The sequence below is a fragment of the Globicephala melas genome, chromosome 2 (assembly GCF_963455315.2).
Source record: "Globicephala melas chromosome 2, mGloMel1.2, whole genome shotgun sequence".
NCBI classification, from domain to species: domain Eukaryota; kingdom Metazoa; phylum Chordata; class Mammalia; order Artiodactyla; family Delphinidae; genus Globicephala; species Globicephala melas.
The window spans coordinates 23,402,802-23,422,212 of NC_083315.2; the positions used below are offsets into that span (position 1 = coordinate 23,402,802).

A 19,411-nucleotide genomic window follows, 5' to 3' on the forward strand; every position below is an offset into this window, starting at 1 on the left:
AGGTGAAAGGCTCTGTATTCCATTACTAATCCCTTGAGCTCTCCAGCCCCCTGAAAATGATTCTTTGGTTTTATTATTGCAAAGGCCATTTATAAAATCATGAACTGGATTTAGGAAAGCAACCATGAAATAGCAAGGGACAACAAACTGATTGAAATTCCTTCAATGTCATTTGGGCTGAAGTCTCTCAGACAGTAGGATTGGGGGAAGGTTATATATCGGCACCTCCATTCTTATTTCAGTGGCATGACCAGGTCACTTAGACATGGCAACGTCAGATACACTGACCATGCCTCGAGGAACTAAATCCTAAATAAAGAAAATGGAAAAGCAAACTATGAAATAGCCAATAATCTTTATTTTGCACTTCCCCACCCCCATCCCTCTCCAAAAAGCACTAATGGGTAGATTTGTGCATGTGAAAATATTGTATAAAGTATTTAGGATGATCTCAAATTAATAGAACAAAAAACACGTGTCTCAACATAGACGCTTTGTTTCTTTGTAGGGATAGAAAAACTTTGACTTCTAGAACAAGGAGGGCAATGAAATACTGCAGTCTTGAAAGGGTGACTCCATTTCCACTGATTTGCAATTTAACATTCATGGCAGAAAGCCTCATTTCTCTAACCACATAATATGTTTTAAAATATGATTCATACACTAATATCAATTTACTTGGCATTTTAAAAAATCACAATTTCTATTAATATATTTGTATTAGGTTCAAAGCCCATATTCTAGTATTCAAGATATCCATTACACTGGCCCAAGTTGGGATTACTTCAAAATCAAGTAAAAGTCCATATTTATTCCAAAGTTGCTAAAATATGCTAATAAAATTAAATTTGATGTTTTACATTAAAAATAAAATATTTGGTTTATCTCTCAGACATCTATAACATATAATAAATAGTGGGCAGTATAGTAATATAATAAAGTTTTGTGATACCCTGAAATTTGATGAGTTTTCTTTAAAAAAAATTTCATAATATACTTCATTTCAGCCTTAAACCACAATATCAATGAACAGATTTGCAGAAATAAAACAATATAAACACAAAATGCTACAGTATATATATATATATATATATATATATATATATATATTTCTTTTTTTTTTTTTTAACTTTCAGGGAATCTACATGTCCTTTGAAACAAAAGGAAGTCAAAGAAATTTACAGAAACAAGAGATAACAAAACAATTTCAAATCATAAACCACAGATTTAAATTGCCTTGTTTTCCTTCCAACTGCTCGGGTCCTTTCCCCCAGTGTTTTGGGTACTGCATGGGTTCAGCTCAAGGTAGGTAACTTTGAACTACGCATGGCTCTTTTTTTCTAGCCTTCTTTGCTTATGTACAGCAGTAATTACAGACATGGCTGAAATCACAGCAGATTTCAGAGAAAGCCAGAATTAAACACGATAAAAATTTTTTTAAAATAACTACTTCATAAATATTTATTATTTACATTAGGGGAGATCTCCTGGTCCGAAGAGTTTTTATACAAGTTGATGAAATGGATAAGCTGTGAGAAGAACACCAGCAGTTTAGAGAAATGGGCAGAGTCGGGAGGCAACAGAGAAAGAAAATAGGTGAGAGTCAACAAAAATAATTTGCACAAAAGCCAACAGGACATGATAGAAACCTTTTTCTTAAAAAATATAAGGTATTTCACAAAAAGCCTGAACATTTTACATGTTAGTACTAAAAACAGGGAGGGAGGGGAAGCTTCATATATTTTTCATCACAAAAATATTTACCGACACTCCACCTGGAGTTTTCTTTTATGTGATTATGATTATCTCACTAGAGAGGGAAGGAGGCTGGAGGCGCAGACAGACTACCAACGTCACCCTCGGTCACAGTCAAGGCAGGCCACAAGCCACTTCTCATCTAACACCTTAAGGAAAAGGCCCTGGAGAGAATCAAGAAAATCGAAAGGGAAGATTATGGTCTTTTTATTAGTAATACTTGTCACTGGTAATAGAAAACGGAGGCAAGGTGGCCCCGGTGCCCGCCTCCACGTGAGCTTTCCTTCGGTCACGACCATGTGGCCCCGGGCCGGGGTGTTCCAGAAGGAAAATCCCTGTGGGTGGTGTGTTTCTGTCCTCAGTCTTGCGAGGTTCATAACCTGCAGGTACATGGTGGGAGGTGACACGGAGGCGGGGTCACAGCACCTCCCCCGAGGCGTCAGGACAGGGGCCCCCGGGGTGTCAGTGCGCCCGGTGCTTCCTCTTTTTGTGCTTTTTATCCTTCTTTTTGTTGGCACACTTGGGACAGAACCACTGCATCTCTTCTGGGGGTGCGGCCATTATTCCGACGCAGGGCCTGCATGGTTACCAAGGAAGAAAAGGCTTCAGACAAACAAGCTTTATTTATCCACACATTCTTTTCCTGTGTTTTTAAAGAATTTCAAGTCATTAAATAATGTCCTAAGTCTGTGGTGTATTTACCAGAAATCCAAGTCACATAGCTCTGACGGATGCTGCGCTACTGCTGGGCGTGTGGGTGATCACCTTACACAAAGCCCCTCTCCAGGCCCCGCTGGAGAAATTAATTAGCTCATTCATCCTTTCAGCCAGAAATAGTCTAATGCTTCTGAGCCACGGCTTTGTTTTTATCTCAGAGATATCATATAGCACGTGACTAAGTGGACTCCTATCTTTTTATATCTGATATTTTCAAGATAAAACGGGAAGGCTGTTTGCATGCATTTCGATGGTGTTTCTTCGGTTTTGGGGGGGCGCTGAAGAGGCGCAGAAACCACACAAGCTGTCCCCTCACTTCTGCACTGTGTGACACGTTTACGGGGGTTCCCTTAGCGTTGCCATCAAGCGCTGCAGCTGCTACAGAAAACGACTGGCGAGAAGGCAAGGGAACCCCCTCTAGCTCCTCCTCCTTTGCTAAAGCAGGGGGTACATAAGCTAAGCAACACATTTGGAATTGAGGCCGAATAATGATAGTCCAAAGACTCGTGATGTTTGCAATTCACATGAACGCCTTTCTCTCGGCAGTGATTCTGCTCCGTACACTGCTCTCCGGAGAGGAACTGCCCTGGAGGAAAAGCCAGGACGGGCCAGAGGCACCCCCACACCCCGTGTGCAGAGCCCCTCCCCCCAGGGCCACGATGGGGACTCACCAGTGGTACCAGTCGTCACAATCATCACAGCCAATCATGGGGCTCCCGTCATCGGGCTTGTTGCAGCCGGGACAGATCCAGATCTGGTTCCCCCACTCGTCTCGGATCTGGGGTTGCAGGGGAGGGAGCAAAACAGAGATGCTTTGAGGAGGAAGTATCCAAAAAAGGGCACAATAAGGACCATTACTTCACACTGTGAAGCTACTACACAGACAGATTAAACTAAAAACAAAAACAAAAAACCCAGTAGTTAACAGTTTAGTAAAGCTGTGATATCCTGGGATCACCTGAAAAAGCAAATGGCTACTAAGTGTTCAGTGATAAGACATTGCTTTTTCTTTTTTTTGGCCCTCGGCTTGCAGGATCCCAGTACCCGACCAGGGATTGAACCCAGGGCCCGGCAGTGAAGGCCCAGAATCCTAACCACTAGGCCACCAGGGAACTCCCAAGACATTTCTAATGAATATTTTAAACTCTTTTGTAAGTCATAAAAATAAAGCATTTTATAATCATTTCTGTAAGCAATATGACCTACAGCCACTTTTATCTAAAGAAATACTGTAAACACACACATCCTGAATGACTAGGGTTTTCATGGAAGTAATGACGAATATTTTTGAAAGCTATTGAGCTCAACTCAATGTTGTTTCCTCCATCGCATTCACAGGCCTGGAATTAATAAATACGGCCAATGTGCATGTATCGCCTTATTACTTATTAGCCAAACCCTTCTCCTGAACTAGCTGATAAGATCAAGGATATAAAAGAGTTGTTACTAAGTAACTTTCCATTCCCTTTATGACATTTTCAGTAAAGTACAATCAACTAAAGGGCAAATGAAATAAGGGACGCGCGGGAGGCCAAAGAGCCACACATTTTCATGTTATTTTGCAACAAATAATGCTGTGCTCTGAACTTTGCTTTACTTAACTTAGCAGTTCCAAATAAGAAGCATCCCTAACTGAACAACTTCCTCAAGTTCCACATGAACAAGACCGATTTGGAAGAAACAATTCTATGACGGGCATTCAAAACCAGGAATGATAATTTTCTAAAGTTTTTCCAGTCACACAGCATATAATTTCATTCAGTTTATTTTGCAAGCTATGGTCTCTTCTGGTACTTTAAAATACAACACTGACTAGATGTGCAGGAGAGATGGCTCTGTGTGTGTGATGGGTGTACGGGGGGCAGAGATACTGCATTCCACTGATGCACTAGTTTAAGGCTGACCATTCTCAAAACAGTCTCTACAGAGGCAGAGGACGCTGATGTGAAGGCTTCCTCAACAAATCTGTGGGCAGCTACATCCCTGACTCGGTCCTCTCTAGTTTCAAGGGGAGAGACCACCAGTTAGCACGTGCCAGCTGTCTGGGGCGAAGGCTGGCCCAGCGCCCTGGGCCCTGAAGCTGCCATGCATGGCCAGTCCTGCTGCTGGCTGACCTTTCTTGAAATTAGGAGGCCGTGACCCTGTGACATGAGAAATCTACCACAGCACCCATAATAACTAACGCCCAGCCCTTCACGGTTTACTAAGTTCTTTCAAATGTCTTACTGGGTTTCATCATCCTAAAACAACGCTTGGCTAGGTTAGCAATGGGGAGACTGGAGCTAAGGGAATGTCAGTGACAGTTCCAATGTCACAGATCGGGCAGTGACAAAATCAGCCCTTTTGCTGTATAGCCTGTGTCTTTCCTTCAATTCACACATTTTGTCTTCTGTCTACAGTGTCTCTGAGGAGACAGAAGGCTTTTCATCCATGTTGTCTATGCAAATCTGATCCATCTCCAGGGAGTTAACTCAAAAATCCACTGGAGAATCAGAAATCAGTGACCACCTAGTCTATCAACCCCCTAATTACACCTGAAGAAATGGAGGCCGAGGAGATTAAGTGTAAAATCCTCCCCGATTAACCCATCTTGGGGTGATGCGGCCTCAATTAAACACCTGTAGCAACTGGTCCTTGAATGGACTGATTTGACGATCACAGATTTTTGTATCATGTCTTCTATTTTTGTCTTGAATGGCCAATATTTTTCTTCCTGTTAATATTTCATGTCTTTATATCCTCTGAAGATTTTTGAGATTTTCTTCTTATCCTTCGTATCATTATAGTGCCTCAAATACTTAATGATTCATTGAAGTTTCCTTCCCAAATGCCTTTAGAGATGTAATACTTGCACGATTTATAACAACAACAGCAGGAGTCTGACCCCGCCACCCTCCAGTCCCATCTATTCAGAAGGACCCGAACTGCCACTAGGCTGACAGATCTCAGTCCACATACTTGGTGATCTCGGCTGTGTCAGCTCAGCTAGGACCTCTATGTGCCTGATATCTTTTTGTCGCCTGTTTATGTGTCACTCTACAGAGCTCAAAGAACATATTTATGTAAGCGCTTTATTACTTGATTGAATTCAGGGCTTGAGTAAGATCTGGTACTAGTAAGTATGGGGAGAACACGTAAAAACGGTTCCATGACAACCGTGCGAACTCATTCATCAAGGTGAGTTTTTCCACCTGAAGACAGGCTTGGACTCAGGAAGCTCTGTGTCTAAAAGTTCATTTCCATTCACTCTGCAGGCCCTGGTATGTTCTGGACCTTAGCCAATGAGTTACTATAATTAGTGCTGCGCCCAGAAAGAGCAGCTGGCCCATCAGACGTGTATGTATCACACAAATTATACTCTTAAGTGAATCACTGCTTGATCAAGAAAGTCAATGAGGGGTTTAACTACCACTATTCACCTCTATATTTATACACTGATTGTGCTGTGTATAGGTACATAGTCATCTTCCAAAACAATGCCGAATAAAGAAAAACAATGCTCTGACATTATTTATGGAGACTAAATATGCACACATCCTAACAATACTTTTCAGCTGAAAGCTTGAAAGTGCAATGAAAATGCCTTTCCAGTCATAAAGAATTGCCTCTGAGGTTCAATAATGATTCATCTGACGCTGCATTTTTAATTGAAAACATTTTCATGAGGAAGGAGTGAGCTCTCAAGTGGCTGTTTCTTAAATACTCCAAAAAATAGAAAGTAGCGCACCACGTAAGTGCTGACCGTCTCCGTGACCACACTCCGGACGGGGGCTTTGGAACTGGCAGATCCTGAGGCTGCGGGGGCCGGAGCGGGCATCCCGGTGAGGGGCGTGCTGGCCGGGGCCAGAAGGGGCAAAGGCACGGGGGCGGGGGTGACGTGCACGGGGACAGGGGCGGTGGCCGGCATGGGTGGTGGCGTCTTGGGTCTGTTCAGAGAAGGCGCCGGCTTAGCCTCGGGGGCTGGGACCACTTTGCTGATGACACTGTCAACAAAAGAGAGAAAAGGGAAAGTCAAAACACATAGTTGAGTCAAGCCAGGTAGCTAAAAACATGATCGCACAATCACTTGGTTCTTCTAGCAGCAAAAGACTTTTTGGAGAGTCCAGAGAGCGATGGAGCTCAGGGTTAAGGCCCTTCCGCAACCTGCTTCTCCACTTGCTCGGTCACGGCTGGCCGAGATGTCAGGCAGCGGGGGATGAGGCTCCAGCTCCTTCCCTGGTGAGGTCGCCAAGTCGTGATTAGAGCTGCGTGCTGCTCTGTCTCTTCATTAACACTGTCTTACCCACAGAACCCATGCCGGGGAAGAAGAACTAGGCTCAGAGCCAGGATATCTGAGTTCAAACCCTACGTCTTCCACAGGCCGGCATGTGACCTGGGGTAAGTCATTGAAAAGTAAAAGTTAAAGGAGGCAAGAATATACAATGGAGAAAAGACAGCCTCTTCAATAAGTGGTGCTGGGAAAACTGGACAGCTACATGTAAAAGAAGGAAATTAGAACACTCCCTAATACCACACACAAAAATAAACTCAAAATGGATTAAAGACCTAAATGTAAGGCCAGACACTATCAAACTTAGAGGAAAACATAGGCAGAACACTCTATGACATAAATCACAGCAAGATCCTTTTTGACCCACTTCCTAGAGAAATGGAGATAAAAACAAAAATAAACAAATGGGACCTAATGAAACTTAAAAGCTTTTGCACAGCAAAGGAACCCATAAACAAGACGAAAAGACAACCCTCAGAATGGGAGAAAATATTTGCAAATGAAGCAACTGACGAAGGATTAATCTCCAAAATTTATAAGCAGCTCATGCAGCTCGATATCAAAAAAACAAAGAACCCAATCCAAAAATGGGCAGAAGACCTAAATAGACATTTCTCCAAAGAAAACATACAGATGGCCAACAAACACATGGAAGAATGCTCAACATCACTAATCATTAGAGAAATGCAAATCAAAACTACAGTAAGGTATCACCTCACACGAGTCAGAGAGGCCATCATCAAAAAATCTACAAACAATAAATGCTGGAAAGAGTGTGGAGAAAAGGGAACCCTCTTGCACTGTTGGTGGGAATATAAATTGATACAGCCACTATGGAGAGCAGTATGGAGGTTCCTTAAAGAACTAAAAATAGAACTACCATACGACCCAGCAATCCCACTACTGGGCATATACCCTGAGAAAACCATAATTCAAAAAGAGTCATGTACCACAATGTTCACTGCAGCTCTATTTACAATAGCCAGGACATGGAAGCAACCTAAGTGCCCACTGACAGATGAACGGATAAAGAAGATGTGGCACATATATACAACGGAATATTACTCAGCCATAAAAAGAAACGAAATTGAGTTATTTGTAGTGAGGTGGATGGACCTGGAGTCTGTCATACAGAGTCAGAAAGAGAAAAACAAATACCGTATGCTGACACATATATATGGAATCTAAAAAAAAAAAAAAAAGGTCATGAAGAAACTAGGGGCAAGACAGGAATAAAGACACAGACCTACTAGAGAATGGACTTGAGGATATGGGGAGGGGGAAGGGTAAGCTGCAACGAAGTGAGAGAGTGGCATGGACATATATACACTACCAAATGTAAAATAGATAGCTAGTGGGAAGCAGCCGCATAGCACAGGGAGATCAGCTCGGTGCTTTGTGACCACCTGGAGTGGTGGGATAGAGAGGGTGGGAGGCAGGGAGATGCAAGAGGGAAGAGATACGGGGATATATGTATATGTATAGCTGATTCACTTTGTTATAAAGCAGAAACTAACATACCATTGTAAAGTAATTATACTCCAATAAAGATGTTAAAAAAATAAAAAATAAAAAAATAAAAGTACTAGTTACTGTGCGCCTCTAAGCAGCTGATGTTATACTAGGTGCTTTCCATACATCACCTCATCTAGTCCTCACAACAACTTCAAAGAAGTTATAGTGACCCCGTTTTATAGATGAGGAAACAGGATTAGAGAGAGAAAGGAATTTGGGTAAATGGGTGGCAGGCTTAGAACCGAGGTCTATTTGATTCTGAAACTCTTCTTTTCTTTTTACAAAGTGCCTTTATTTGAGGGGAAAAAAGGATATCATCTCAAGTTTAGAGAAAACATATTTGCTTCTGGTCTCCCTCCCTCCCTCCTCCAGAAGGAACCACTGTCCTCCAGCCAGGAGCTGTGTTTCTAAATTTTTGTTCTTTGAACTTTTTCTGCTTTTGCAGATACACTTAAACAATGCATGTCGTACCGCTGTTTTATGTGTTTCAAGTATATAAACAATTCACACTATATTTATCGTTTGCAACTAGCTTTCCTCACCTAGTTTTTTTTGTAACTGAGATATAATCAACATTGTGTAAGTTTGCACAATGTGTTGGCTTGACACATTTGTAAACTGCAAAATGATTACTGCAGTGGCCTCAGCTAATACCTTTATCACACCACGTAATTATCATTTCTTTTTTTGAAGGGAATTGTTTGGATCTAGTCTCCTGCAACCTTGACATTTGTTAATACAGTATTGTTGACTATAATCTCCATGCTGTGTATCAGATCCCTAGAACTTATTTGTTTACTAGTTGCCCACTTAGTTTTATGCTCTTGACTTATCGGTATATATTACTTATTTTAATTACTATATAGTATTCCATAGTATGAATAAGTCAAAGGGTTTTTGCCCATTGCCCTACTGACTGTATGTATCACCTTGTAAATGTTACATGTTAACTTGTAAATATGGTGATGAATCTCCCTGGGCTATATTCCTAGGCATAAAGTTTCACCTTTATTAGGAATCTGGAGCTGTTCTCTAAAATAGGCTACACTGACCTACCTCTTCCTACGATCCCACACTGACCTTCCTAGACCTTGCTTTTCTGATCAACAAAGTATAAATAAAGATAGCTGCCTGTGAGGGCTATGGTGAGAACCTGAATAGGGAGGAACATGTCAAGAACTATGTACAAATGTGAAGTGTCATGGCCACTGCTCATGTCATGCTCAGCACTGTCATGACCAATCCACACAGGGCCTCTTTATCAAAGTCCTTGTTTAGAAAAACACCTCCCCTACAAAGCACCAATTCTTTGCTATTCTGATCAGAAGACTATAAAACAGTATTTCAAAAATTCCATCATTATACAAGCAAATAAATAGTGCTGTTACTTGCTCTCCACTTGTTTCACGCGAGTGTGATCACCTTCCTAACTCGAATGTAGCCAAAGACCAAGAGAATTTAACATGGGCTGTTTGTCCAGGAGACATTCAATAGATGCTTAATGTAATTCATAGTGAATATTGATCCAGTAGTAACCAAGTTCCCAGCTGTTGTGAGTGCTGGAAAGCCAAGTGCATGCCGGCACCTGCTGAATGTTTACTTGCCTATCTCACTTGACCCTCATAACAACCAAATGAAATAACAAGTGCTGATATTATCCTCCATTTGTAGAGGAAGAAACCAAGGCACAGAGATTAAGTACCTTGCACAAGTTCACAGACAGAGCCAGGATTTAAACCCAGGCAGCCTGATTTCAGAACCCGTGATCTTAACAACTACACTCTGCTGTCCCTCTGTGCTTACTGAGTGAGGTTTGCCTTACATGTAAGATGAGAGGTCCAAGTTATTACTATGGCATTTATATCCATAGGGCAAGCAACTCCTTATTCTTATGGTTAGACTAAAATTTAAAAACACTGTTCTGGGAGGCAGTTTCCCATAATGGTTTAAAATATGGGTGCTGGCGTATGCTAATGCACATATATGGAATCTGAAAAAATGGTACTGATGAACCTAGTGGCAGGGAAGGAATAAAGATGCAGATGTATAGAATGGACTTGAGGACATAGGCAGGGAAGGGGAAGCTGGGACGAAGTGAGAGAGTAGCACTGACATATATACACTACCAAATGTAAAATGGATGGCTAGTGGGAAGCTGCTGCATAGCACAGGGAAATCAGCTCGATGCTTTGTGACCACCTAGAGGGATGGGATAGGGAGGGTGGGAGGGAAGCTCAAGAGGGAGTAGATATGGGGATATATGATACTTATAGCTGATTCACTTTGTTGTACAACAGAAACTAACATAACATTGTAAAGCAATTATACTCCAATAAAGATATTAACAATAAAATAAAATAAAATAAGGGTGCTGGAACCAAAACTAAAGGAAAAGCAGGAACCCAGAGAGTTAAGTAGAACACAGATGTTTCACTCTGAGGGCATTTGTATAAGGTGAATCTGATCTTTGGTTTTGATACAGGGGACAGGTTTCAAAGCCCAGGGCCTGTCAAAGTGGAAAGTCTTATAGAACTCCCTCCCCACATTAAGGACTCCCAACAGGCTATACCAATTAGGTAAGAATGAATCAGATCTCATGAATTCTCAACTCTGGTGGTCCAGGACAACATAGTTAAAGTAATTTGGACTTGTAATGCACCTAGGTACCCAGCACTAATCATCTTGAAAGGAAGTAACTTAAAATCTAGGCTTCGTATTATTAATACAGACAATTATTTAAGGAAAAAAGCAGCACAGAATCAAAGATAAACATATAAGGAAGCAAGGCTGCAAGAGGGAGAACCAGAAGAAATAACAGACAGTATAAAGAGACCCATAAAGACCGCAGATACTACAATTATCAACTACAAAACAACTCTGCTTACAGTGTTTAAAAAAATAAAAGGCAAAACTGGAAATTATCTGCAAGTAATAGGAGGTTACACATAGTTATCTAGCAGATTTGAAAAGATCCAAACAGACCTTATAGAAATGGAAAGTACAGTAACTGAAATTTAAAACTCAGTGGATGGGAGAACTATAAACTGAATAGAACAGAAGAAATTATGTAGAATGTAGCCTGGAGTGGCAAAGAAAATACAATAAAAAGGTCTAATTAGTACTGTTTAATCTAAATTCTAGAAAGAGAATGAAACAGAGGTAAAATGTTAACATAGAATATCTGACTTTTACAGAACTGATGAAAGATACTAATCCACAGACTTAAGAAGCCCAACAAATCCCAGGCAAGATAAATAAAAAGAAATCTATACATACACACATCAGAGTGAAAAGATAAAATATCACAGGCAAAGAGAAAAGTCTGAAAAGAGCCCAAAGGAAAAAAGGACAATTACTTTCAAAGAGGAAATAGGTGACAGCTGATTTCTCAACAGCAATGCTAAAATCTAGAAGACAGTGGAATAACATCTTCAATATGCTAAAGGCAAATAAATTTTGTCTTCAAAAACATCTTTCAAGAATAGGGTGAGGGGCTTCCCTGGTGGCGCAGTGGTTGAGAGTCCGCCTGCCAATGCAGGGGATACAGGTTCGTGCCCCAGTCCGGGAAGATCCCACATGCCGCGGAGCAGCTGGGCCCGTGAGCCACGGCTGCTGAGCCTGCGCGTCCGGAGCCTGTGCTCCACAACGGGAGAGGCCACAACAGTGAAAGGCCCTCGTACCGCAAAAAAAAAAAAAAAAAAAAGGAACAGGATGAAATAAAGACATTTTCTGGCAAGCAAAATCTGAGAATTTGCCACCAGTGGACCCTTACTAAAAGAAATTCTAAAGTAGCAATTCCCAAATTTTTTGGTCCTAGGATCCCTTTACAATCTAAAAATTAGTGAGAAACATAAAGAACTTTTGTTTATGTGCAGTATATCTGCCAATACTTACCATATTAAAAATTGAAACTGAGAAATTTAAAAATAATTAGAGAGTTCATTTAAAGATAACAATAACAAACCCGTTACACGTTAACAGGTAGCATTTTTTTTAATGAAAAGCAAGTGGCAGTTTCCTACAAGTTAATTGCAATGTGCAATCTAAAACCATATCAATAAGCTTTTCATATTCTGTTATATTAAAGTCCATTGATCTGTCTGGCACTTTGAATAGATATTTTACCAATGCATGATTTTATAACATGATGCACTGGTGATCTGGAATATTAGTTCACTGAATTATGCAGATCTTTCAAATATTTATACATTATATAATATTAAAAAAATCATATTTGTTGGTGTTACCATCATCTCATCAAAAATTTCTTAAATTGTTGAGGAGCTGTCAATTTGTAATGATATGTTTTCCAAAATTCTAACTTTCACATAAAAGCTTGAATTCTGTCATCTATAACAAACGCTCTCAGGTATTTTCTTTGAAATAACAGTCTTGGGCCTTCTCAAAAATATACAATATCCATGGCTGCTTTGTATCCTAACTGTGTGTATATCTGTCTTTATCACTCACATTAGGTGGTATACTCCTTAGGAGTAAGGTATGTACTATCTTACTTGTCTTTGAATTATCTGCAGTATTAGACACAGTGTCTTGATACATGTTCATCAACTTTAATATGTTTAATGCCTAATATTACAGGAAGAATGCTCCTATAGAATAATTATTTTACTTTTGAATATTTTTTGCCTGTTTAAAATATTTAAAAATAGGTCAGTTTCCTCTATTCTTTCCTTCCTGCCTACCTTCCTTCCACACTACTTAATGAGTCCCAAGACCACTGAGATTTCTATTTGCCAACATGGATTCTAATTCCTCATCTGTCTACTCATTCTTAGACCAAGAATGATCACGACACCAATGCAAGGTACAAACACATCATGAAGGTTTCATTATTTTATGTGAAATGCTTTTAAGTTGTTTTAAGCTATACCAAACCCATAATGAATATTATTTGCCTTGCCTGACTCTTTCTCAATCCCGTTTCATTCTCTTTCTATTCTTCTTAGATTTTTCCCTTTCCTACAAGGTCTGTGAATGGTGCCCATGAAAATGGTTTAGCATTAGCAGTGCAGCCAATGGACGTAAACAGACTGTTGATCAATTTATGGGGCAGTACCTGAAATCTCAGAAATACCTACTTGTACAAATCTTATTTTTCAACTCAGAGAAATGGTCTTTTAATGAAAATAACTCATAATAAAGGTAATCCTTCCAAAATGCCAAATATTCCTCCAGTTCAATTAAATTTCCCCTTTAAATTTGCTATGTATTGATTTATATACTTATATTTCTCATTCAAATTTTCTGAGTAGCAAAAGGAAAAAACATAAAAGTGGGTAACTCAGTGCTGATGAGACAAAACACGTCCTAATTTTCTGCTTCCAAGAGGTTAGATTGGTATTATATGGGCTCTAAAGTGAATTGTCTTTCCCAACTCTTTTGAATTTCACCAGAAAATTCACAGAGTTTGAAAGTTATTTGATTCTAGCTGCTCAGTTGCTTTTGTGGTAACTGGAGGCACAGTTTTGAGAACAATTCTTTTATTATCTCTTTACTTTTGAACATTACAGAAAAAATACATAAACTGTATCACATGATATAATTTCTCATCACTTGTGAGATAAGCTATCATTACTCAACCTAATATGATCATTGTAAAAATAATTTGGGGTTCCTATTGGCCTCCACCACCGATCTTTATTGTTTCCTACTTCTAAACAGCACTTTCTCTGTACTTCTTTCCGTTAGTGGCACTTTCCCTCCTCTTTAACTGCAATAGTAAGCTCTCCTCCAGAGCTCTCTGTTGAATTAGCAATGTCTTCAGAGTAACCAACACCGCCCACAGCTGGGTCCCACAATGGCTCCATGCTGCTAACATTACATCTTTTGGAGGATTTGATCAGAGGGCTCTAGCTGCTATAAACACTGGTGTTATTCATAAAAACATGCAGAAGGAGGATTTTTGGCAGGATTTCTTTACCTGTTTCCCCAGCACAAAACACTGAAATAAATAGAGTGGGTCATGCGCTGCCTGGCCTGTAATGCAAACTCAACAGCTTGACAAGTCAACAAAGGGCCCGTCCTCACCTCTCCAGCCACACAGAGGCTCGGAGGTTAGAGGCAAACACCATTTGGATACGTCTACATGGGGAGTTTAATGATCCTCATTAGTCAGCGATTGTGTGCAAACACTGTGAAGCCGGCCATCAAAGTTATCAAAGTCCGTATGACTGGCTACTGAGCTGCACAAAGTTCAGAAGTTCCCTCACGTGGCTCACTTACTTGCCTCAAAAGCCAACAGCCATTTTTAAATGGTGACAAAACGATGCCATAGGTAAAGACTACTGTAAGCACCTCCATGAATGTTATATAAACTTCTCAACAGGGAAGTTCTTTGATGTCTGGGAGAAAACCCACTTTGATTAAAAAAATATATATATATGTACACACACACACACACACACACACACACACACATATTCAAGCCACAACTTGATTTTCTTCTTCAGATTTAGAACTTTGATCAGTCTCAGAAATACCATGCACCTTTTGAGATATACATGAAACAGATTCCCACGTTGTATTGTAAGCTAAGATTTCACTATATATTACTATAAAACCGGATCATTGTGTCTGTGGTTATCTAAAACGTCACAGTTTTGCTCTCTTACTTTTCTTGTAAAAGTCCCGGAAATACTAAGCCCAAGCATGTCAGGCAGGCTCCTCCCACCCTGGTGGAGTGTCCTCGCAGCCTGGATGGGCTCTCACTTGGACAGCTAACAGGATATCATGAAAACAACTGTGTGTGACATCCGAGCTAGGTCATGAGACACTGCAGCTTCTGCCTTGCTCTCTTTTGGATCAGTTGCTCTGCGGAACTCAGAAGTTAAGTCATGAGGACACTGCAGCTGCCTTAGGACGAGACCCATGTGACCAGTAACTGAGGCCTCCTGCCAACAGCCATGTGTGAGCCCGCATTGCATTCCCCAGCCCTGGTGAGGCCTTCCAGTGACTGAAGCCCTGGGCAGCAGCCTGACGGAGACTGGAGTCAGGACCACCCGAATTCCTGACCCACGGGAAACTAGGAAGTAGCACGTTTATTGCTTTAGCTGCTAAGTTTTGGGGTCATTTGTTATATGTGGGAATATAAAATTAATATACCAAGTATTTAATTTATCGCATTCAGGTACATAAACAAATATTCAGAGTTTAGGAGAAATTGTATTTTAGAGCATCGGTACTTAAAATGCCAAAGTGTAACACAGTCATTTCCATATTTCACATGTGATCAAAAGGAACAAATAACAAAGACAATTATGAGAATCAGTGCTATGTTGATTCTTCAAATCAATCATTATCCTTATTCTTCTTGATCCTCACAGCTCGACTTTCAGCATTCATATAATTAGCACATAACTGTAAATGGATTTAATTCCTCAAGCTCATGGCTTGCCTCTTGAATATTTACATCATCTTATCTTGTCATAGCCCAAGTACATACCAAGTAGCAAACATTTTGTCTTTTAATTCAGGCATGACCTATTTGAAAAATGAAACAGATTGCATGAAAATATAGCCACTGTAGAATCTTCATTTCCAAAGAAGATACCCAAATGATTAGACTTCTATTGTCAAATGTTCAAAATCTGTAAAATACCCTAAAAGGGCATGAATACTTAGATAAATAATAAATAATGCATACTTCTTCATTTTTGCAAACAGATATACAAAAGGATAATTTAAGAAAAGAAAGATGGTAAGCTATAGGTCGAGGAGGATAAAGGTAGAGGGAAAGGGCAGAAAGCAAGACGTCTCTGAACATATTACGTAGTTTCAACTTTGGGGGCAAGTAAATGTCTTACATATTCAGAAAATTAAATTTATAAAGTTGCCTACAAGTCAAAAATAAATGGAAAGGAAGGAACCTCAATGCATATCTTGTTGGTGACACAACCACACACACAGAGTTATTTCAGGTGACTTTAGGAGGTCAGCACTTTGGACCTCCTCAGACTCTGCTCCACCCAAGTCTTTTCTGATCCTTCCTTGCTGGAAGCAATCACCTTGAACTTCTGTATCATCTGAGATGTATCTCTTATAGACTTGAACACTTTCTACCTCTATTATGATTGTTTACATCTACGTTCCTAAGAGAAGAACCAACATCTGATTCAAATTTACCATTTGCACAAGTGTATCTCCTTCGACACAGTTTTACTATGTATATAATCAAAATTAGTGTTTTTCAAATGCAAAACAATTTTTTAAAAATGTAAAACCATGAGGGTGTTGTCTAGAGCACTGTCAGGGTTCTTTTCAAAAACCAAATTCTCTGGAGTCAGAACTTCTAAAAGATTTTGTGATTTTAGAAAAGCTTCTGCTTCTCTACAGCAAAGAAAGGGTACATTTAGTAGGAAAAAGCAAAACCAAATGAAACTGAACATTCAACACTGATGAAACTTCACTTTTTTTTTTTTTTTTTTGCGGTACGCAGGCCTCTCACTGTTGTGGCCTCTCCCGTTGCGGAGCACAGGCTCCGGACGCGCAGGCTCAGCGGCCATGGCTCACGGGCCCAGCCGCTCTGCGGCATGTGGCATCTTCCCGGACCGGGGCACGAACCCGTGTCCCCTGCATCGGCAGGCAGACTCTCAACAACTGCGCCACCAGGGAAGCCCTGAAAGTTCACTTTTAATCCTCTCTGAGCCTGGAGTCTACAGAGGAGGATGAGATGCTTTTACATGAACATATGCTAAAGTTGCAAGTTAACCATAAAAGATAAACCTTCACTCATTCATTCATTCATTTTAGGATTAAATAACATCCCAGTTATTTGAAAACATTAAAAGCAGTAAGATGATATTCAGTGAACCTGAAAAATGAACAGGATTGTGATTAAGATTTGTATCTCACTGTAGTGTTATAATATTCAGTTATTACTGAAGTCATGCTTGGAGAACCCAACACTACTACTTCAAAATATATTAAAATTTGATAATAGCTGCTGTGTCTTCACCAAAAATCACCATGCTTTACGTGAATTTTTATCTTCCTCAGTAAATAGCATGGAAAAAATATATATATACTTATAGCATGTGCTGTATACAGAGATGTATACACACACATATATATTTTTTCACCTTTGTGGACTAAAGAAGCAGAAGTAATTGATTAAAATCCTAAGTACATACGGCATAGAGAGCCAAAGATGGGCAATCAGTGAGTGTGCTCTGGGAGAAAAGCTACTCCCAGATTCAAAGAAAAGCAGATTCATATTGAGGGGTGTCATTTTTCATCTATCCAGAGTATATGAGAGGTGCATCTGTTACTAGATAGATAATGCAAGTCTTTAAAAAAATCCACATTTCCCTTTTACATAGACTACAGAATGACCAACTTTACATTATTTAATAAAACACATTTGGAAACTTAGTCACTCCATCTGTAGGATCTTCCAATTCCTTTAAGCAACTTATTTTCAGCATCCTCTTATTATTCAAAGGACCGCTAAAGTTAGGCAGAATACCAAGAGTCACAGTTTAGCAAGGAGAAGCAAGACCAAACGTAGCCTTCCCATTGTACTCCAGGGCTAAGAGTAAGCTTCCTCTATCCCCTTCAGCCCTCTTACTCAAGGGTTTTTTTTTTTTTTGCAGTACGCGGGTCTCTCACTGTTGTGGCCTCTCCCGTTGCGCAGCACAGGCTCCGGACGCGCGGGCTCAGCGGCCATGGCTCATGGGCCCACTTAAGGGGTTTTTACTTGATAAAACCAACTCCTAATGTTACAGCCATTCTGGAAAAGTAACTCAATTAAACTTTATTTTGATGCCACTTCAAATCTATGAAAGCTTGTTCAAACAGAGTGAAAATCAGTGCTATGGTTCAACAGATGAGAGACTGTTTCAGTCCGTGAATCCATCTCAACAAATATTTATCACCCGTCTACTACGTCTCCTACCCTTGGGTGGCTGGGTTCAAGGTGAATGGGGCACACCCTCAATTTCCAAGAAACGGGGGAAGACAGTCACATAAAGGTAGATCGATAAAGCATACGAAGTTGAACAATTTGGATGAAAACAGTGTATTCTGGGCACTTGGCAGAAGGATGGCTAGCCTGGGGCAGGGGTGGGAAGGTGGGCTGTGATCACTTTCCCTAATGACAACTGACAGTTTTAAAAGATGAATACGAGTGACTCCCATGAAGAGGCAGGGGGGTGGAGGCATTTGAGGCAGATGGGACAACCTGAGAAAAGGAATGAAGATGCAAGGCATCCTGTTCTGCATGGGAAACCGCAAGCAGCTTGGAAGTGCCACAACGTATAAAGCATAAGCGTTCTGGACAGATTGCTCTGGAGAGATTAAGTATGGAGAACAGTTCTGAGAGGCAGCAGGAAAGGAGAAGAGGGTAAGGAATTGACAAATATTGTCGGTAAGGCGGGGAGGGGCTGGGGACTGGTTGGTTGTTGGGTGGGTGAGGGGTTGGGAGTAAGGGAGGGAGGTATCCCCCTGCCTTGGGTTTCTGTGATGCTGGAGCTTTTACAGTTAGAGGGTAGAGCTTAGAGCTCAGATGGGTGTAGGGTGATCAGCGCTGGGCACTTGATTTGAAAAGTGGAAAACTGAAAAATCTGTTATTCTCTCTAGGAGGCAAAATAGCTATTCTCTCTAGGAGGCAAAATAGTTATTCTCTCTAGGAGGCAAAATAGCCCAGTAGCGAAGGGCATTTGTGTTTCCAAGCCAAAGGCATCTTTGCCTGGTGTTGCGGGGCGGGGGGGGGCAGCTCCAGAGGCCTGTGAATAGGCATCAACATCTTTCCTCCTCTGGTGCTGATGACTACTTGAGTCTAGACAAGGAGGAAGGACCCAAATTTGAAGATGGTGACTGGGAGGTATAAGAGTTCAGGTGACATTCAAAGGAGACCTCACAGGAAAGGGTCTTTCTCTTTCCTTAAGTTTTGTTCAAAACAACACTTTTGGAGCTGGGAGACATTCATGTCTTAATTTTCAGATATCCCATCTGGTGATATGACATAAATAAAATCTCCCAATTCTCCCAGCCAGAGTGTATTTGTCTAATTTCAAGTTACTCTAGAAACTAAGACAGCTTGAAAATGGAGGCTCTGATCTCATCATCAACAAATAAAAAGCATAAGGAGTACAAGGTTGGGGAAATAATGGTGTGTTCAATTTGGAAAGGCCATGT

At 40.6% G+C, this 19,411-nt stretch overlaps 1 protein-coding gene across 2 annotated transcripts in view; it reads right to left on the bottom strand.

Moving 5' to 3' along the window:
• Positions 1 to 351: 351 nt before the first annotated feature.
• Positions 352 to 19,411, bottom strand: part of TAF3 (TATA-box binding protein associated factor 3) — a 152,744-nt gene continuing 133,684 nt past the window's right edge. Inside the window, exons 5-7 of one of the 2 annotated variants that reach the window (XM_030836918.2) lie at positions 6,200 to 6,455; positions 3,144 to 3,250; positions 352 to 2,332 (exon numbers count right to left, since the gene is read on the bottom strand). In XM_030836918.2, the coding sequence (XP_030692778.1) occupies positions 2,218 to 2,332; positions 3,144 to 3,250; positions 6,200 to 6,455 (478 nt within the window). In that variant the 3' untranslated portion in view covers positions 352 to 2,217. The remainder of the gene's footprint in view (positions 2,333 to 3,143; positions 3,251 to 6,199; positions 6,456 to 19,411) is intronic. The other variant, XM_070044833.1, reaches the window with a different exon arrangement.